Below are 17,355 nucleotides of genomic sequence, written 5' to 3' on the forward strand. Positions count from 1 at the left end.
ACAACCAAAAGAAATGCATGCTAGTTGACTGGACACTCAAAATTGGCATAATAAATTTGAAAAACAAGAAGCAACCCTTCAGTTCGTCAAATCGGTAGCGTTGTTAGTAACTTAAGTTGTTGCAATATATTATTCAGGTACTTGGTACGAGTTGTGAACATTTTTGCTTCAACTACATAACTTTGTGGTTTCTTGAAGATACCCACAAACCTTAATCTGGTAGAATGCTTCCAAAATCTGTTTTACATGCATTTTCACTTAATTTCCACCAGTATTCCCGATTGTCTTATTCACTATTTACAGTAACTTAAAGAATTCTGATATATCAGCATCATCAATAAATTTGAGAGTTTTGCAGACCTGGATTAGATCTTTTGGCGTCCTTCCCTGCTAAGTATAAAGAAGGGTACACCTTTGTTATAACCCCGCTACTCAGCCCTTGATAGCGCTTCTCCTTTGTTCGAATTCCTGTGGAGAACTAAGCTCAACGATGTTATACCTTAGCGAAATTAGAAACATATCGACAGAAGTAATTAAAAATCTAAATTTACATATTCTTGTTTTTGTTTTGTAAATAAATGTATGTAAATAACGATACATTTTTTTCTCTTGCTTGTGGCGGGGCTATAATACAACAGTACCAAAAGAGGTTAAATGTCAGAGCCTCTTAGAGTATAACCGTGTACTGAAGTCTCCCCACGTACTTGGCTGCTGTGTAGGCTGTCTGTGACTAAACCTACACACTATCCTTCAGATGTGGTGTCACTATCGCATTATACATTTTGGCATAACATCCCTTGATTTCTGTTAATTGTTTTTACAATGTAATGTAACATTTTATTTTCCTTTTCAGCTGGCTCTTTACATTACCTAGACTGTTGAAATGTGGTACCAATGTAAATTCACAAGCCCTTTTTAGATTCTTCTTCCTGTAAAGTAAGCCTGCATTAGCCGTCTTGTATTTGACCTTAAGTTTCCTTTCACCTGCATGTAGTACTTTGCAGTCGACTGCATTAAACTTATATTTCAAATATTTACCCAATTTTGAATATCAACAAGGTCTTTTTGAATTTTTGCAGCTGCTATCTGATTGTTTCAAATTTTGTTGTTTGTGTGTTTACAAATTCAAAATCTACATCATTAATACAAATTAGAAAAAGTAATGGCCTAAATACAGATCCCTGATGGACTCAAGTTAAGACCTCATTCCATGTATAACCTTCTCTGCTATACTCTTTATACCTGGATGATTAATTTACCACTGATGTGTATATCCATCTTAAAAGTTCACCTCCAATAATGTCAAGACATGCCAGCTTTGACATCTTAAAAGTTTACCTCCACCAAGATGGCTTGATTAGCTCTAAAATTTACTTTCCACATTAAACCACCTACTACTATCATTTATTTCTTTATATACTCCTTTTAAGTGGAAGTGCAAAAAGTATTTTTGTTGTTTCTTTTTCAAGCATTATCTTTCAGTAGTGACACACTTTTTTGGCCAGGTGATTTTTATTTTTTTAAAGATCCTTTCTCAATAACAGTTGCTGATTTGTAAAAGTAAATTATATAGCTCTGTTTTATTAACTTTAATAAAGTATTTCAAATGAATGATTCATTTCCTGTTAAAAAATGCATAAATCATTTTGTTAGAAATTACAATTAGTTCTTGGCTCTGAGGTTAGGGATCTGTGCTGGCAATCGGAAGGTTTCTAGTTTGAATCCCGTAAACACCAGAAGTGACTCTACTCCGTTGGGCCCTTTAGCAATGCCCTAAACCTACAATTGTTTTGTCCTGGGTGTGATGTTAATCTGCATCCAGCCCTGCAAGCAGGTCCTCCAAATTACAGAAAAGACTTGGGGGCTGGTGGCAGGATTGGCACTCCAGTCACCGTAAAAAAGCTTCTCACAATGTTCCAGTGTGGTGCTGAAGTGTCATCGTTGCACTTGGGTCCCAATCCCGGTGGTTTGTTGTGTGGTGGGTGTGACAACGTGCTATCGGTGCATGATCCCAACCAGTCTCTCTTTATGTTTTCTTTTGTATTTAATATCCTTTGTGTTTTTAATAATTCTATTTATTGGTTTTTATAGACCAAAGGATATTTTTTATGGACCCCTGGTTTTACAGTTTTGAATCTTTATTATATGTAGAACAGTTTTTCTAACTTAAATCACTTAAGTGGTGACAGATTTTGGATGATTATTATGCAGCTAACATACTTGGATTGTCTCATTATACCTTAGAGATTGTACATTCATTTAGCAAAAAAAATACATCTAACATAAGATGTATAAATATGTAGCCTCATTTGCGAGTCCAAGGCTAATTGGTTACTTCTTAGGCTACATTAGAAAGATTTGTCATTTAAAATAAAATCAACTTTGCACACACCACTGCTTATTTGCTTGTGGAATTATACAGAAAAAGTTCCAGGCTGTTTATGGAAAACACTGTAGTAATAATAATAATAGTAATTCAGAGTTCAATGTAAAGGTTCAAAGCTTTTATTTAATAAAATCATCTTCTGATATTCAAATTAAACATAACTTATTTTCCTTATTAGGCATAATTTGACATGTCTGTAAATGTTTTACAGCTTTTTACATTAGAAATAAAACTTGTGTTACTGCTTTAGAGCTGCAATTCAAAAAGTTATCTTTTTAAGATTTCATTATACTGTGTATAAGAAGGTTTAGGTATTATATTTTCTTTCTCCTTAACATTAGGTGGTGGACTGGCTGTTGGTACGCTGATGCTTATTGGTAAGTAGTTTGATTTGTTTTATTTCAAATGTTATATTTACTCTTTATGTTAAAGAAATTTTTGATCATGCATCATTTTAGGTTGGCTTCTTCTCTTATTTTCTTTTTACAGCCTGACACCTAAGTAATGCCAAAAACAGGATTTTGGTGCATTATTTCTGTGATTATACAATAGGTTTGTCATTGAAAAATAATTTTTCGTTTCAGCAAATGTATTGCAGCACTTTGTACCATTTGGTTTCAGTAAACTGAAATGAAGTGACTCTTATTGTGATAATTTATGTTTATCAATGTGAAACATGCCTTCTTTGTGCAAAGATACATCAAGAAAATGACCAGTCATTTAGCTTTTGAGAGCTGACAATCAAATGAAAGTAAATGCAGTGATTACAGAATGTTTTTCAACTTCTATGTTTGCTGTAGTCAATTATTTTTCTCTGGTATCATTAGGTCATAATACATTAAGATTTTATTCTCAGTGTTAATTCCAGCTTGGAGTAGGAGTCAGGTGTGTCACACTAAGACTCTCCCTTAGTATGACCCGTCATAGTTTACAAACCATTAGACCTCTTAAGTATTTCCTTACACTGCCATTACTTCCACTAGTCCCCAAATGAGTTTCTTTGGTGAATTAAATACATTTTTTCGTGTTCACATTATGCTGGTTAATTAAATCAAGTAATGGTGGATTCAGGTGTTATTTAGATGGTGTAATGTAGACCTCATGCAGGGTGGAACCCTATTTTGAGTGGGTAACAGTAGTTGGTCTTAGTGGAAAAGCTGTGTTCTGCATTTTTCAGATTAAAGGGACAGGAAATTCAGAATATCGTAATGTTACGTTTAGTTCATTTCTTGGATAATAAAATTAGCCTGAGCCAACTAATGAGGTAAAATGTTTTTTTTGTAACTTTGCATCTTGAAGGTTTCTTCTAGCCAGAGTATTTTCTTGTGCACATTACATTTGAATAACCCACTGGGCTTTAAATATTTTTTAAATAACTTGTTTTTTGTACTAATGCAGTGGGATAACACTTAAATTAAGTATTTTATACAAAGTACAATAAAGTTTATTTTATTTACTTTAAATTAGCAAAATGTATGCACTGTTTTATAATTGGTTTTTGTTGAATACTTTCTTCCATGTATGGTGGCACTGTGGAGTTTTAGTTTCCATTTTGAGCCCACAGATATGGTGCCTGTGGATTTTGAACATGTTTCCCACAGACAAGTAGGTTTTTCATCAGGTACTTTGGTTTTAGTTATAAAAGACATACATAGTGCATTGAATTACCTTTCTGATTTAGTCCTAGGGTATGTATTGGTGCCCTGTTCAAGACTGATTCCTGCTCTGAATCTGATGCTGTTATGATAGCCCCCATATGACTCTGAACTACTCTAGCGACTCTCAATTATATACATTGAGGATTGAACAAAGCAAAGTCAAGAATAATCCAAATGACTACATTATTTTACAAGTATATGTAAAGTAAAGAATGTTATTGGTATTTCCATTTTATGTTTCTGTTTATGGGTGGCATTATAACACGATTACGAGTGTTGAATCTAATCTACAGATTTTATTTTTTCTCCAGCCGTCTGGAGTTTTTTTTGTTTTTTCTGTCCCCCCTGGCCATTGAACCTTACTCTTATTCGATGTTATTGTTGATTTATTTTTTATAATTATGTCTTTCATTTTTCTATTCTTTAATATGTAAAGCACTTTGAGCTACTGTTTGTATGAAAATGTGCTATATAAATAAATGTTGTTGTTGTTGTTGTAATCTCTCACATGTTCTCTGTACATTTTTCACATGGCTATGGCTTTTCCTTAGTTTTACGCTGTGGTAGAAATTGACCTGTTAATTAAGGAATGTTTTTCTCTACCAGGACAAGTTCGATTAAATCTCTTTAAGTCAGTAATCTGGCAGGAGGAAGTGTGTCTTTACTCTCTTCCTTTGAGTGACCTATTAAAAAATTGCTGGCGAACTAATCGAACCGCAATCTCCAATCCCTAACGTAACTACACTAAAACTAACCCTAACTCACCAGACACAAAACACTCCTATTGTAACAGCTTGGGATTGATCCCAACACCTTATCCTCAAAAGAATATGTTTTAACCTCCCATGTTGGCTGCCAAAACTGTCACAGAAATTGACAAATTAATTAAAGAAAGAAACTTTTCCTATACCAGGCCAGGTTCTTTCCCTGGTTTGGGTTTATATGCAGTTCTTATGCCTTTCTTGTTTGTTTTTGGTTCCTTTGTAACATTGATGATGATTATGGTAGTTTCCTGGGGTGGTAGTTTCCTGGGGCCTCATGCATAACGCTGTGCGTAGATTTCACACTAAAACATGGCGTATGGACAAAACAGTTGTGTTTTTTGACTTGTTTGCAGATTTTACATTTGGGCCACGTTCGTTTGGATTGTTTGCGTTCTCAGGCAGCTACTTTTTGTGCTCCACGGAGCTTATTTTTTGTTCTGAGCTTTTTGAATAATAAATTGTTTTATTTATAAAGTGTCTGTGTTTTTGCCTATGTTACTTTTCGTATTTTCCCCCTCTAGGTGGTATATATTTTTTGAAATTTTCAGGACTTTGTGCTTGGGAGCTGTAAAGTTTAGTTAACATTGATTCTTTTGGTTGGATATTATATATTTATTTTATGTCATGTCTTGCTTAACACTAGAATCCCTGAAGCCTACGAAAAAACTCGGCCACCTAAAATTCCCTCACACCTCCTCAACAGTGTCCTTTGTTTTGCAAATGTGTCAATCAGCGCTGGCAGCCTGCTCTCCCATCCCTTCCTCAGACGGAGCTTTAGTCGTACACAAAGTTCTCCCAAGTCAAGTCTATTTATCTGGGCGTGAGGTGCCTTGAATTGTATAGGGTAAATAATATATCATATTTGGAACACATACATTTCTTGTGTGTTCCATGTCTGCAATGATCCGTGTTAATCTTGGATGACAGGAAATACGAGGCAAGAAATGTTGAACACAACTAAAACAGAATTTTTTTTCATGTTGTACTAATAATTGGCAAAATGTTGGTGTGAAGTGCATAATGTGTGAAGACTGAAGTCCAAATATCAAATAAACACTTTCACAAAAGGCACAGATATAACAAGGCAAGTGCTCTTTTTTCTAGAATTTAATCAAAGTAAAAGAAATTGGGATAGGCTACGGCACAAACACAGACATATATGTCTGCTTGGCTGGTGCAGAGGTAAAAACGACTTTCTCCAAGTCGAGAAGTTGTGGGTTGGATCCCAAGGCCTTTACGCATTAACTGTTTTGATTATAGAATCAAATATAGAATAAAAACATACATTTGATCTATTTGAGTCTGTAACAGCTGGTGTAAATTTATGGTACTTCTTAAAGTTAAGGTTTTGTTTTATTATTCACTTTTATCCTCTTAGTCAAGTTTGCGCTGTGCCCAATCTGACACTGCTGTTTTCAATTAAAGACGTGTTATAACAGAGGTGAAATTGGATGAGGATGAGGGTTCTACATCGGAGAAAGTGAACAGAAGCCCTCCCCACAAGAAATGTCCACTCACACATTTTTTTTTTTTTTACAATTTCCTGTTCCCAAAAATAATACATTTAAAGCAATTGTTTTTGAAATTGTAAGACTATGATGTAGTTTTGTGTTTCCTTGTTATCAGGAGTTTAATTCTTTTATAATCTTTTCATATTAGGGGTAATCAGTGTTTTCTAAGTTACCTTTCTAATATTTTATACTAGCAAGAAATGGTGGTATAATTTACAAAATAAAAATAAATTAACCAAAATGTCTGATGTGAGACATAATCGCTTTTGTTTTATTTGAATTCAGGGGAAATTTTTGATCATGTCACTTTAGTTTAAAGGAAGAAATTTTGTTTTTAGTGTATGTGCTGTATGTATTTTTTCATGGACACTTAGTGAGACTTTCACTGCTTAAATAACAACGTTTTTATTCATAGGAACACTTCTGAATTAAAAAAAAAAATCACATTTTAAAGCAAAAATTTCTGTGTTCAAAGATCTTATGAGTTCAAAACAGTTTTTTTATATTCTTTTTATTACTGCAGTTATATCAATATGTCAGAAAGGTAGCTCTTTACTTTCTCATTCCTCTGGCAATAAACTGGTTTGGCGTTTGGAAAGTATCCTCTTTAGAGTTTTAACAACTTGTATAATAGGTAATAATGAACTCCAGAACTGCATGTAAAAATGGTATTGCTTAGCCATGTGTGGATAGTTAATTGCAAAATTATTGTTTACTGATTATTATATTGAGTTATCCTTCAGGATTTAGTAGGGAATTTCAGTTAGATTAGCCCTGTTTTCAGACCATTAGGTCTATTATTAGCTCAGTAGTAAGCATTTAATAACGTAATTTGTTTCTGGTTGCACAGAATGAGAACAGCAGGTGATACATTTGAGTGTCCTTGGGGCAGGAATATGTGTTAAACCAGTTCTTGGTTTCAGTTCATTTTCATTGATTAGGGACTCCTAAGGATTTTACTATAATGCTCACCCTTCCATACTGTGAATCTTAAGATGGATAATTTAATCAAGTAATAGTGGAAACAGATGACAGTGGGCTGTTTGTTTTGTTATGGCATTGTGTATATGAGGTAGTCTTTACTTAATTTATTTTACAAGTCTTTTCCCCTTTCCCTAAAGGACTTTGTTATTTACTTAATTTTATTTAATCAGTTTGAAAACAAGATTAAAGATCATAATAACAGTAATGGAATGAACAAAAGGTTTGATGGTGTCTTCTATCATTTAGAAAGAAGTAGTGGCACTTGATTCTACCAGGAACCATAGTTAAATTATATTTTAATTAAATCTTTTTGTATAGCTCTACTCACTGAGTGCAGGCTTAAAACACTACAACAAGTTCACAGCTAAATTAATTTACAAACTTTACAAATGTATTACTTAATAAATATGAGTCTAAGGCATAGATTTCTTTAAACACAATATTAAAAAGCAGTTCAAAACTGATTAACATTTACTAAATAAATCCTTGCCATATCTGGCCATTAACATAGTTCATCTATGGCCAGATGACAATGGATGAGAGAAAAACAGCAGGATCTCTGGAGAAAATAAACCTCTTTTGGCTTTGCAGTCAAATGGAAGGAAAAATCAAAAGAAAACGTCACATGCAGCCACTGTCCTGAAAATCTAGGCCACCTGGGTATTTTACAGTATAAGTCTGTATTAGGCCATCTGACAAGATGACAAAATCTTTACTCCATTGATTTCAAGGTTTCTTGTATCTCATAGGTCTTTTCATGGGCAGGGCAAAAAGACAACTTGGAAGTAGACCAGTAGCACCAAGTGCCACAGCAGGACACCAAGAAGTGAAAGAGACTACAGTAGAGTTATTTACCATTCATAATTATTATATTACTTATTTTTTTCCAAAGGACTATCATATAGAAATGCAATATCCACAGTTAGTCAGCAGCTCTAATCAGGATATGTTAGACTAAAGTAATGCCTCTTCAGCCTTAATTTAAAATCAGAGACTGAAAGAGGCATCTCATACATACAGATGCAGCCAAGTATCTTTGGGTCTTCTTCCTGTACTGCACTGAGGACAATTGCACCATTTCAGAAACGTGATTGCACTAGCTTGCAAATACATCTGGTGAAGCAGTATAGGTTTAAATGGTGTGTTAACAGTAAAACACATCCCCTGCTAAGGCTCACTAGCAATTGTTTTCCTAATTTTTGGAATTTAAGTTGAAAACCATGTAGACATTTATTGGTTTTAAACTGTTATTTTTCAGTAACATGTGAATGCGATGTGTGCTTTTCAGGCTTACATCTACATAGAGAATATTCAATTTAAATTTCTTTTGTAGAAATTGTAAACAGTATTAATAATGCATTTTATTTAATTGTGCCTTTCATGCCATTCAGTGACACATTACAAGATTAAGCAATAAATGGCACAAAAAATAAATTGTTGTTTTTGTTGTTGTTTTGTGAGAAGATCCCAAGCCCCTAATATTTTGCACCTTCTCTTCAGAGCGCTAGGCTGATTTATGAAATAGAGATAATCCCTTTCTGTATTTCAATCTGTTCATTAACACATTAAAATGGTGGCAGCATGTATGCAGCACGACACTCTGCATCTCCCCTTTTTTGCGAATTAGTTGTAATACGGTTGCTATTTTCATGTATTTTTCCCCAGTACAGTCATGCAAATCTTCGCCTCCTCACTCCACTCTGACACACCTGGATAGTGACAACTCCCGTGTCAGGATGTTATTTGTTGATTTTTAGCTTTGCGTTTAACACTATCATCCCTCCAATCTGGTAATTAAACTCTGCAACGTATACATCAGCACCTCTCTTTATAGTTGGACACTGGACTTTCTAACCAACAGACCCCAGTCTGTCAGGTTAAACAACCACACAACCTGATACTGAATACTGGAATTCCACAGGACTGTGTACTCTGCTCACTCCTCTACTCCCTCTTCACCCATGACTGTGTCCTTTTATATGGGTCCAAGTCTATCATAAAGTTCACCGATGACACCACAGTAATAGGACTGATCAGTGATAACAACGAGTCAATCTGCAGAGAGGAGGTCCAGCATCTGGCAAAAGTCTTGCCTTCAGCACCCAGAAGAACAAAGAGCTCATTGTGGATTACCAGAAAACTAGGCAGCAGACACACTCCCATCCATATAAATGGGACTGAGGTTGAATGTGTTTCCAGCTTGAAATTCCTGGGTGTTCACATCTCTGAGGACCTTTCTTGGACAATTAATACTACCAGTCTGGTTAAAAAAGTGCAACAGTGACTTTCTTGCAGAGACTAAGGAAAGCCTGCCTATCTTCTCAGATTCTGTTGAACTTTTACCTCTGCACTGTCAAGAGTATATTGGTAAACTGCATTACAGTGTGGTGTGGCAGGAGCTCCGTAGCTGACTGGAAGTCCTTGCAACAGGAAGTGAAAACTGCCCAGCACATCATCGGCACCCACCATGAATTGTTTACCCTCCTTCCATCAGGGAGGCTCTACAAGAGCCTTTGGTCCTGCACCATCTGGCACAGGAACAGTTTCTTTCATAACACCATCCACTTTCTGAATTCTTAACCCTTACTACTCTATAGCTGAGCTTTGTAAATATCTATAACTTCTTACTATACTCTGTTTCTACTTGTTTACATATATCTATTCTGTACATAAAAATATTTCATATCTATATTTATTCATATCATGTATCTGTACTTATTGATCATTATTCTTATGTACATTGGGTCCTCAGGTTACGACACAGTTCCGTTCCTACAACAGTGATGTAACCCGAATTTTGGTGCAAGTCGAAACACACCCTTAGCCAAAGTCACTTAGTTATCCTAACACATTTGCAAAATCGTAATCTAGAACATAAAAACACAACTAAGCCATTGAAAAAGGAAAAGGACATAAATATACTGTACTGTAGTAACAGAAAAAATGAGTGTAAAAAAATCCTTACTTTTATTCCTTCCCACGTCTCAATTTTTTAAGTTTTTATGGGAGTGAACGTTGTAAACTCAAAACGTCGTATGTCGAGACGTTGTAACCCGAGGACCCCCTGTATATACTCTTCCTTGTATATATTACTACCTGCAAATTCAAATATCATATAGATTACCTTACTGTCTATTGCACTTTAATATAATACAGTATTTGGACCCACTCTTTATTGCACATTACTCCACTCTTTGCACTTTCTGGTTAGATGCTAAACAGCATTTCATTATATCTGTACAATGACAATAAAGTTGAATCTAATCTAATCTAATTTAGTTCCTTTTTTTGTATTTCATTTGATTCATTAATGAAGTGACAACATGTTAGATTTAAGTGAGTGAGCTCAACAGACATGGTCCAGCAGCACACACTGCAGCCCATTTCCAGTTTACAATGAGCAGCAGATTTTCTTTACATTTATTGTAAAGTTTAAAAACCTGAAGTTGAAACCCTGTAGTTAACAAAGTCTGTACTTGAAACACCTTATGGATAGCAGAACCTGAGGGGGGAAAAAAAGTTATTTACCTTTTCTTGCCAACAGCTTACTTGTCTCTTCCATTTGTGTTTTTTTTTGAGGTACTCCTTCACTCTCTCCACATGGTCTTCCACTGTACAGCTGTTCATTTGCTTATAACCTGTGGTGGTCTTTATAACCACCTACACCTCCCTGATGTTCTTTTGCTGCAGCATATGCTGTATCTTCCTGCAGGACTCCTTAGCCTCTCTTAGTCTAACCTTAAGATCCTTCTGTACACTCCTAAGCTCCCCCTGGTCCTTTTTTTTAATGCTGTCTTCTCCTTGTTAAGAAAGTTTTTAACATCATTGGTAATCCAGGGCTTATTAAAAGCAAAGCAGCATTCAGATTTAACAGGAACAACAGTGTCCAAGCAAAAGTTCAGATAGCCAGCCACCCAGTTTGTAATCTTCTCAATATCCTCTCCATGTAGTTCCTGCAGAACACTCCACTCGGTAGATTCAAAACAGTCCCTAAGAGCATTTTCAGCTTTATGAGACCATATCCTGAAGCAATTTGTAGTTGTCTTTGAACTAGAGGCTTGTATTGAGTCTGTATGTAAACAAGATTATTGTCAGATTTTCCCAGTGGGGGTGGCTAGGTAAGCATCCCTCACATTCACATATAAAGGTCATTTGTCCTGTTCTTTCTGGTGGGGCAATCAACACAATGTTAGAAAGAAATCCAGCCCAGTCCAGGATAGTCTGATTGAAGTTTCCAGAAATGGCACTGAAAACCTCAGGGTGTTGCGTCTGCAGTCTCTCGATGGTTTTGAGTATGATGTAACATGCTGTCCCAGTGTCCATCTATGGAGGAATGTAAATAACAACTACAATTTCATGACAAAACTCCCTGGCATGTAGTAAGGATGGACACCCACTGCTAACAGTTCAGTGTCCCAATACCAAATTGTTTCCTTAACCGTTACAGGTTACTCCATATGATGTTAATAAATAGTGCAAGACCTCCACTTTGCATTTGACACAGTGTTTAGCATCCCTGTCGTCTCTTACAGTTGTGAACCCTGGAATGTCCATGCTTGCATCAGGAGCAGGTTGTTGGTTAGCCATGTCTCCGTAAGACGCAATAAACTGCACTCTCAATAGACCCAATGATTTTTAACTTCATAGTGCTTGTAGCTTGTTCGTCTTGTTGACCAATGAGTTTACATTCCCCATTACCACCGATGGAATAGATGGTTTATATTTCCTGCATTTGTTCATTGTGTCAATTGATATTTGGGGTTGGGTTTTTAACTCATTGACAGCAACATGTAAATTAAATGGTTTCTTTTTTTTTTGGTTATATTCTTGAACTAGTAAAATACCAGCACTTCGCAGCGGAGAAGTAGTGTGTTAAAGAAGTTATGAAAAAGAAAAGGAAACATTTTTAAAATAACGTAACATGATTGTTAATGTAATTGTTTTGTCACTGTTATACACTGTCAACTGAGTGTTGCTGTCATCAAGGATTTGATTATCATTATTTATTTCAATCAGGTTCGTATTTCGAGGATGTGTTTTGTTCAAGTTATATTCCGTGTTTGTCAGCCGTTGTAAAGATAAAGTTTCATTCATCAAAGTGTTCACAACCCAAATCAGTGCTTGTCAATCTAAGATGTTTAACAGGCATTCCCAGTATTAAGTTGTGGATTTGCCTGCAAATATTTAGTGGTAGCGTGTCTATGAACTTAATTTAAACTTAAGCTTTACACCTTGCTTTCCTATTGATACGTCTACAAAGGCTTGTTCAGATTCAGAGGGTTGTTCCTTTCTTACTGTATCAATAAACAGCTCGTCTTCCTCTTTATCTGAGACATCACACACTGCATGCACGGGTTTACCTTTCCCAGTCCTGCAAAGTTAGTTCACGTGAGCCTCTCAGAGTACATGCATCGAAGGTTCTCGGCTGTACTTGTGCTATCTTGTGCGATCTTGCGATGTCCACGGCTTTATTTAATGTTAGCTAAGACCCGGCACTTAAAAGTTTCTCTCGCACTTTTGCTGAGTTTGTGCCAAACACTATTTTATCCCTGACCATCTCATCTTCATTTGCATATGCACAGTCCTTCACCCGTTAATATTTCGCAGCAGCATGTCTATTGGATAGCTGCTGACGGACGGCCTTATATGGGCAGACACTCAATTACGTGGGAGGCGTGACGATGAGGGACGCAACTCCGCCTCACACGGCCACCGAGCTGCAGGCTATGGCCGTATATATGTACATAAGTAGGTTCCAGTTATGACCGTTACGCATAGAATTTCGAAATGAAACCTGCCTAACTTTTGTAAGTAAGCTATAAGGAATGAGCCTGCCAAATTTCAGCCTTCTACCTACATGGAAAGTTGGAGAATTGGTGATGAGTCAGTCAGTTAGTCAGTGAGTCAGTCAGTGAGGGCTTTGCCTTTTATTAGTATAGGTAAAGGTGCACTTGTTATACCTTTTCTGAAAGTGTTTATTTGATTTTTGGATTTCAGATACTTCATGTCAGCATTTTGTCATTATTACTGTAACATGAAAAAAAGTTTTTGTTTTAGTTTTGTGTTTAACATTTCTTGCCTTGCATTTCCTTTTATTCTACATTTACCTAGATCGTTTTAGACATGAAACACATATGAAATGTGTGTATTTCAAATAACAATATATTATTTACCCTATACAATTTAAGGCATCTCACACTTAAACAGACTAGAGCTGGGAGAACTTTTTGACTGATTTCAGCTGAGTTGGTGCAGGAATGAGATAGCAGGCTGATCAACACATTTGCAAAACAGACGCTAATGAGGCGGTGCAAAGGAATTTTAGATGGCCCAGCATCTATAACGTTTTTCGTATGCTTCAGGGATTCTGGTGTTAAACCTGCCATGAAATACCCCCACCTTCGCTTTCTAGTGCTTAATCCAATAAAGAGTCTGAGGTCATGAGAAAAGTGCCAGATGTGGTGAGGGCAAGATGTGAAGGTGTTTAATGCAAAACAACACTTTGACAATTTCAGAAAGATAATGTGGAGATTTGATCACTTAAAAAAATTAAAATTGAACTGTGCCTCCTATGCTACTCCAGTATAGGGATTATTAGTTGTTGTTACTAACCATATTTTGCTTCTTCATATTAGAAATGTCTTTAAATTTTATTGATTTATTGTTGATTTTGATTGTAGTAAATAATGTTTCACTTTAAGGCCAAAAACCAATGTAGTCCTCAGGATATTCGCTGTTATATTTATATAAAATGCCTATTCTTTATAATATTGATTTAAAAAAATGTATGTGGTACTGTGAATACAGTTTCCTCGTGCTAGGGTCAAACCTTAACTTTTGAAACACAAGCTAACCCATTTTACCACTCCGCTATTCAGCAACAGTAGTATTCAGCTTCTCGTTGAAAAATTAGCAATTGAATGAGTCAAATGCATGGGTATGTTTTCAAAGAAGCTAGATTGTAGTAATACTTTTAGTTGAAACAGTGTGGACACATACAGTATGCAATTTTGATATCGGTCAGTGTTGCTCCTGATAATTCCTAATACAAAACATATCATGAAGAAGAAAATTATCATTTTGTTGATTAAAACTAAAATAAAGTTTAAAAAAAATGCCTGAATGCTAGAGAAAAATGAAAATGAGAAAATATAAATGAAAGCAAAACTAATTTTTGTATTTTCAATTTTGATTTTCACCACACTACTCCTTGTGCATAACGTACATGCAAGTGTGCAGTTTCTGGTATGTTTATTAAATAAAGGCTCTTGTAATTCTACTGTTAAAACCACATAATTAAACAGTCTATGTTATAAAATAGAGTAGTCGATGGCTTAAATCTGACAGTATAATTACAGTGTAATATTCTTCATAATTTGTAAATAATGTGACATCTGCCCATCCATTTTCTAAACCACTTATCTAGTTCAGGGTCAGCAGGAGCACCCAAGCTGAGGCACCCAGAATTAACCTATAGCATACATATTTAGGATTTGGGAAAAAAGCTAACGAACCTGAAGAAATAGCTGTGCAGAGACAGGGAGAAACTGCAAACCCTACATAGAATATGTATAACCTTAGATTTGAATTCAAAACTCAGGAAAACGGAGTTGACAGTGATACCCAATATGCCATCTTGCTTCCAAATGAATAATTAACTTTATACAAAATATTTTTTGTGATACATTTTTTATTAATAAAATTGAAAGGAAAATGGTATGACATAACAAGAAGCATTCAGTATGTGAAATAAACCCAAATGATTCCCTTTTCTCACCTCTCCTTCCTATCTTATGTTCCGTGTCATACCATATGAAATTGCAACATCACTACACCTGACCACGGGAACGACTGCATTAAACATTTTTGTTCATAGAAGATTTATTTGGAAGCAGTAAATTATAAGTCATGGCAAAATAAATTTGGTTTATAAAAATAAGTTATATGAAAGCAATACATGTAAATTTATTTTTTTTTCCAAGTTTTTAATTTTGTATACATACACGAAGAAATACATGAGAAAAAAGACAGCTCAAACACTTTAATTAGGGATAATGCTTAAGAGGGTGGGGTGGAAACTGCATTGCAAAACAACCAGAATTAATTAGTAGACAGCAAAGATTAAAAGGGGGCATTTTTGAAAAAATGACTTTATGCTTATGTTAGATTACACAATTTCTAGTCGGAGCATGTCCGACTTTCTGACTCAGTTGTTATATCATCATTCCCATCAGCTCCCTTTCACATACAAAAGAAATTCATTTTGATACACCTTGTTCAGAAAATTCAGTCCAGTAAAATAAAGAATGTCCACAGCAATCGCAGAAGCATCATTCTCTCTTTGCATGGTACTTTAGAAAATTGTACTGAACCTGCTAGGATGTACAGTTTTAAAGGAAGATAATGAAAAAAAACAAAAGAATAGATACAATAGGAGGACTTGAATTGAAGAACCCAAGTGAATCAACAAAAAATTAACAGTTTTGCCAATGGTATTTGGGTTTTTGTTTTTCATTATGTAAATTATAAAATAGGTTTTCATAAAAAACCAAAGCATAATACAATGGAGATTTAGCTTAGGATGATATTAATACTTTATTTGAGCTTTTCATTTAATTTGGAATAACTCCCTTTTCTTAAGAACTATTTTCAAAGAACAATCAAATGAACTATGCTGGGAAGTAAAACTTTACAAAATTTTGAAAATATGGTATTTGTTGTTTTGTTAAAATGTGTTTATTGCAATATGTGCAGAAGAACCTGTCTGAGCTTGCTGTACCAATATGTTACTAAACTGTACTGCAGGTTAGTAATCTGCAGTGAAGAACTGCAAATCCAGTGGGTATAAATTTGATTTCTGGGGCCTCATTTATAAAACATTGCATGATTTTGAACATGAAAAAATGTGTATGCCTAAAGACAGGAAAATGTGTATGCCACAAAAAAATCATATTTGTAAAATCTGGCAAACTCACATTTCTGTGCAGTTTAATCTTTATAGATTAAAATTATATTCTAAATTTGTGTTTGTGAATATGCATCAAGCCCTGCCCGGTTCTTCTCTGAAACAACCATATATGAACCATGCTAATCAACATACATATGCAATTACTATGCTACAGAACTTCATTGGCTGGTAAAGGAAGATCCTACATGACTCATCCGTTAGTATGAGATAGAAATTCTTCTCCTTAAATTAGTGGCACACAAAGACCCTGGTTGCCTAAACGTGAGAGTCAGTGTCAAAACATAAATGTTGAATGGCAACAAGTTACTGCTGCAGTAAATGCCATGAGCTCCATCCACACCATAACTAAAATAACAGAAAACAAATGTCCAAACTCTGGTGATGAAGTGGGTTGATAGTCACTGGCAGAGTGTGTGTGTAATGGTGATTTGTCCGATTTCAATCAGCAAATGGCTTCTGTAATTAGAGATGTTTTTTTCCCGTGTTATGCAAGAAAAGTCCTGATGATTGTCTGCTTCATCTTGGTATCGCAAATGTCTTGTATGTTAATCAAATGTAACTGCTTATGGCTAACAAATAAGCTTCTTTCTTGCAAGGTGCTCTTGTTTTAATGTGTGTGTTTTAAGTGCTACAGTTACGTTTGGAAAACTGGACACAAGAGCCGCAACTAATAATTAGTTTGATAATCGATTAGTCTGCAGATTATTTTGTTGATTTATCAATTAGTTGGATTATAAACATAATTTAATTTATAATTAAATATAAAGTGAATGAAATAGAACCAAATAAACAGATTTATATAAAATTTTCTGAAATTTATTTTTATCTATTTTGCAATAAAAGTCACACACTTGTTGAATGCAGTATGTTCCAGAGATTAAAGTATGAAAATAGAATTGACTTTTTGAAATGTAAAGGTTTATACTTTAACTGCCTTAAGCAAGGACATCTTAATAAAGACAATGTAGAAAAAAAAATAAATGTCAAATATATTCTCAGTCACACCCAGTCATTTTGCATATGAATAAAGTAATGGGTGCCAACAATAAAGCCACATCCAGTAAAAAAAAGAGCACACTAAGTC

The 17,355-nt window shown here is 35.1% G+C and overlaps 1 protein-coding gene across 1 annotated transcript in view; it reads left to right on the forward strand.

The window, feature by feature from the left end:
- elp4 (elongator acetyltransferase complex subunit 4) overlaps positions 1 to 17,355 on the forward strand; it is a 351,519-nt gene that overhangs the window by 816 nt on the left and 333,348 nt on the right. Inside the window, exon 2 of the mRNA XM_039749581.1 lies at positions 2,728 to 2,763. Within this exon, the coding sequence (XP_039605515.1) occupies positions 2,728 to 2,763 (36 nt within the window). The remainder of the gene's footprint in view (positions 1 to 2,727; positions 2,764 to 17,355) is intronic.

Source organism: Polypterus senegalus, chromosome 1, assembly GCF_016835505.1.
Source record: "Polypterus senegalus isolate Bchr_013 chromosome 1, ASM1683550v1, whole genome shotgun sequence".
In the NCBI taxonomy this organism is placed as follows: domain Eukaryota; kingdom Metazoa; phylum Chordata; class Cladistia; order Polypteriformes; family Polypteridae; genus Polypterus; species Polypterus senegalus.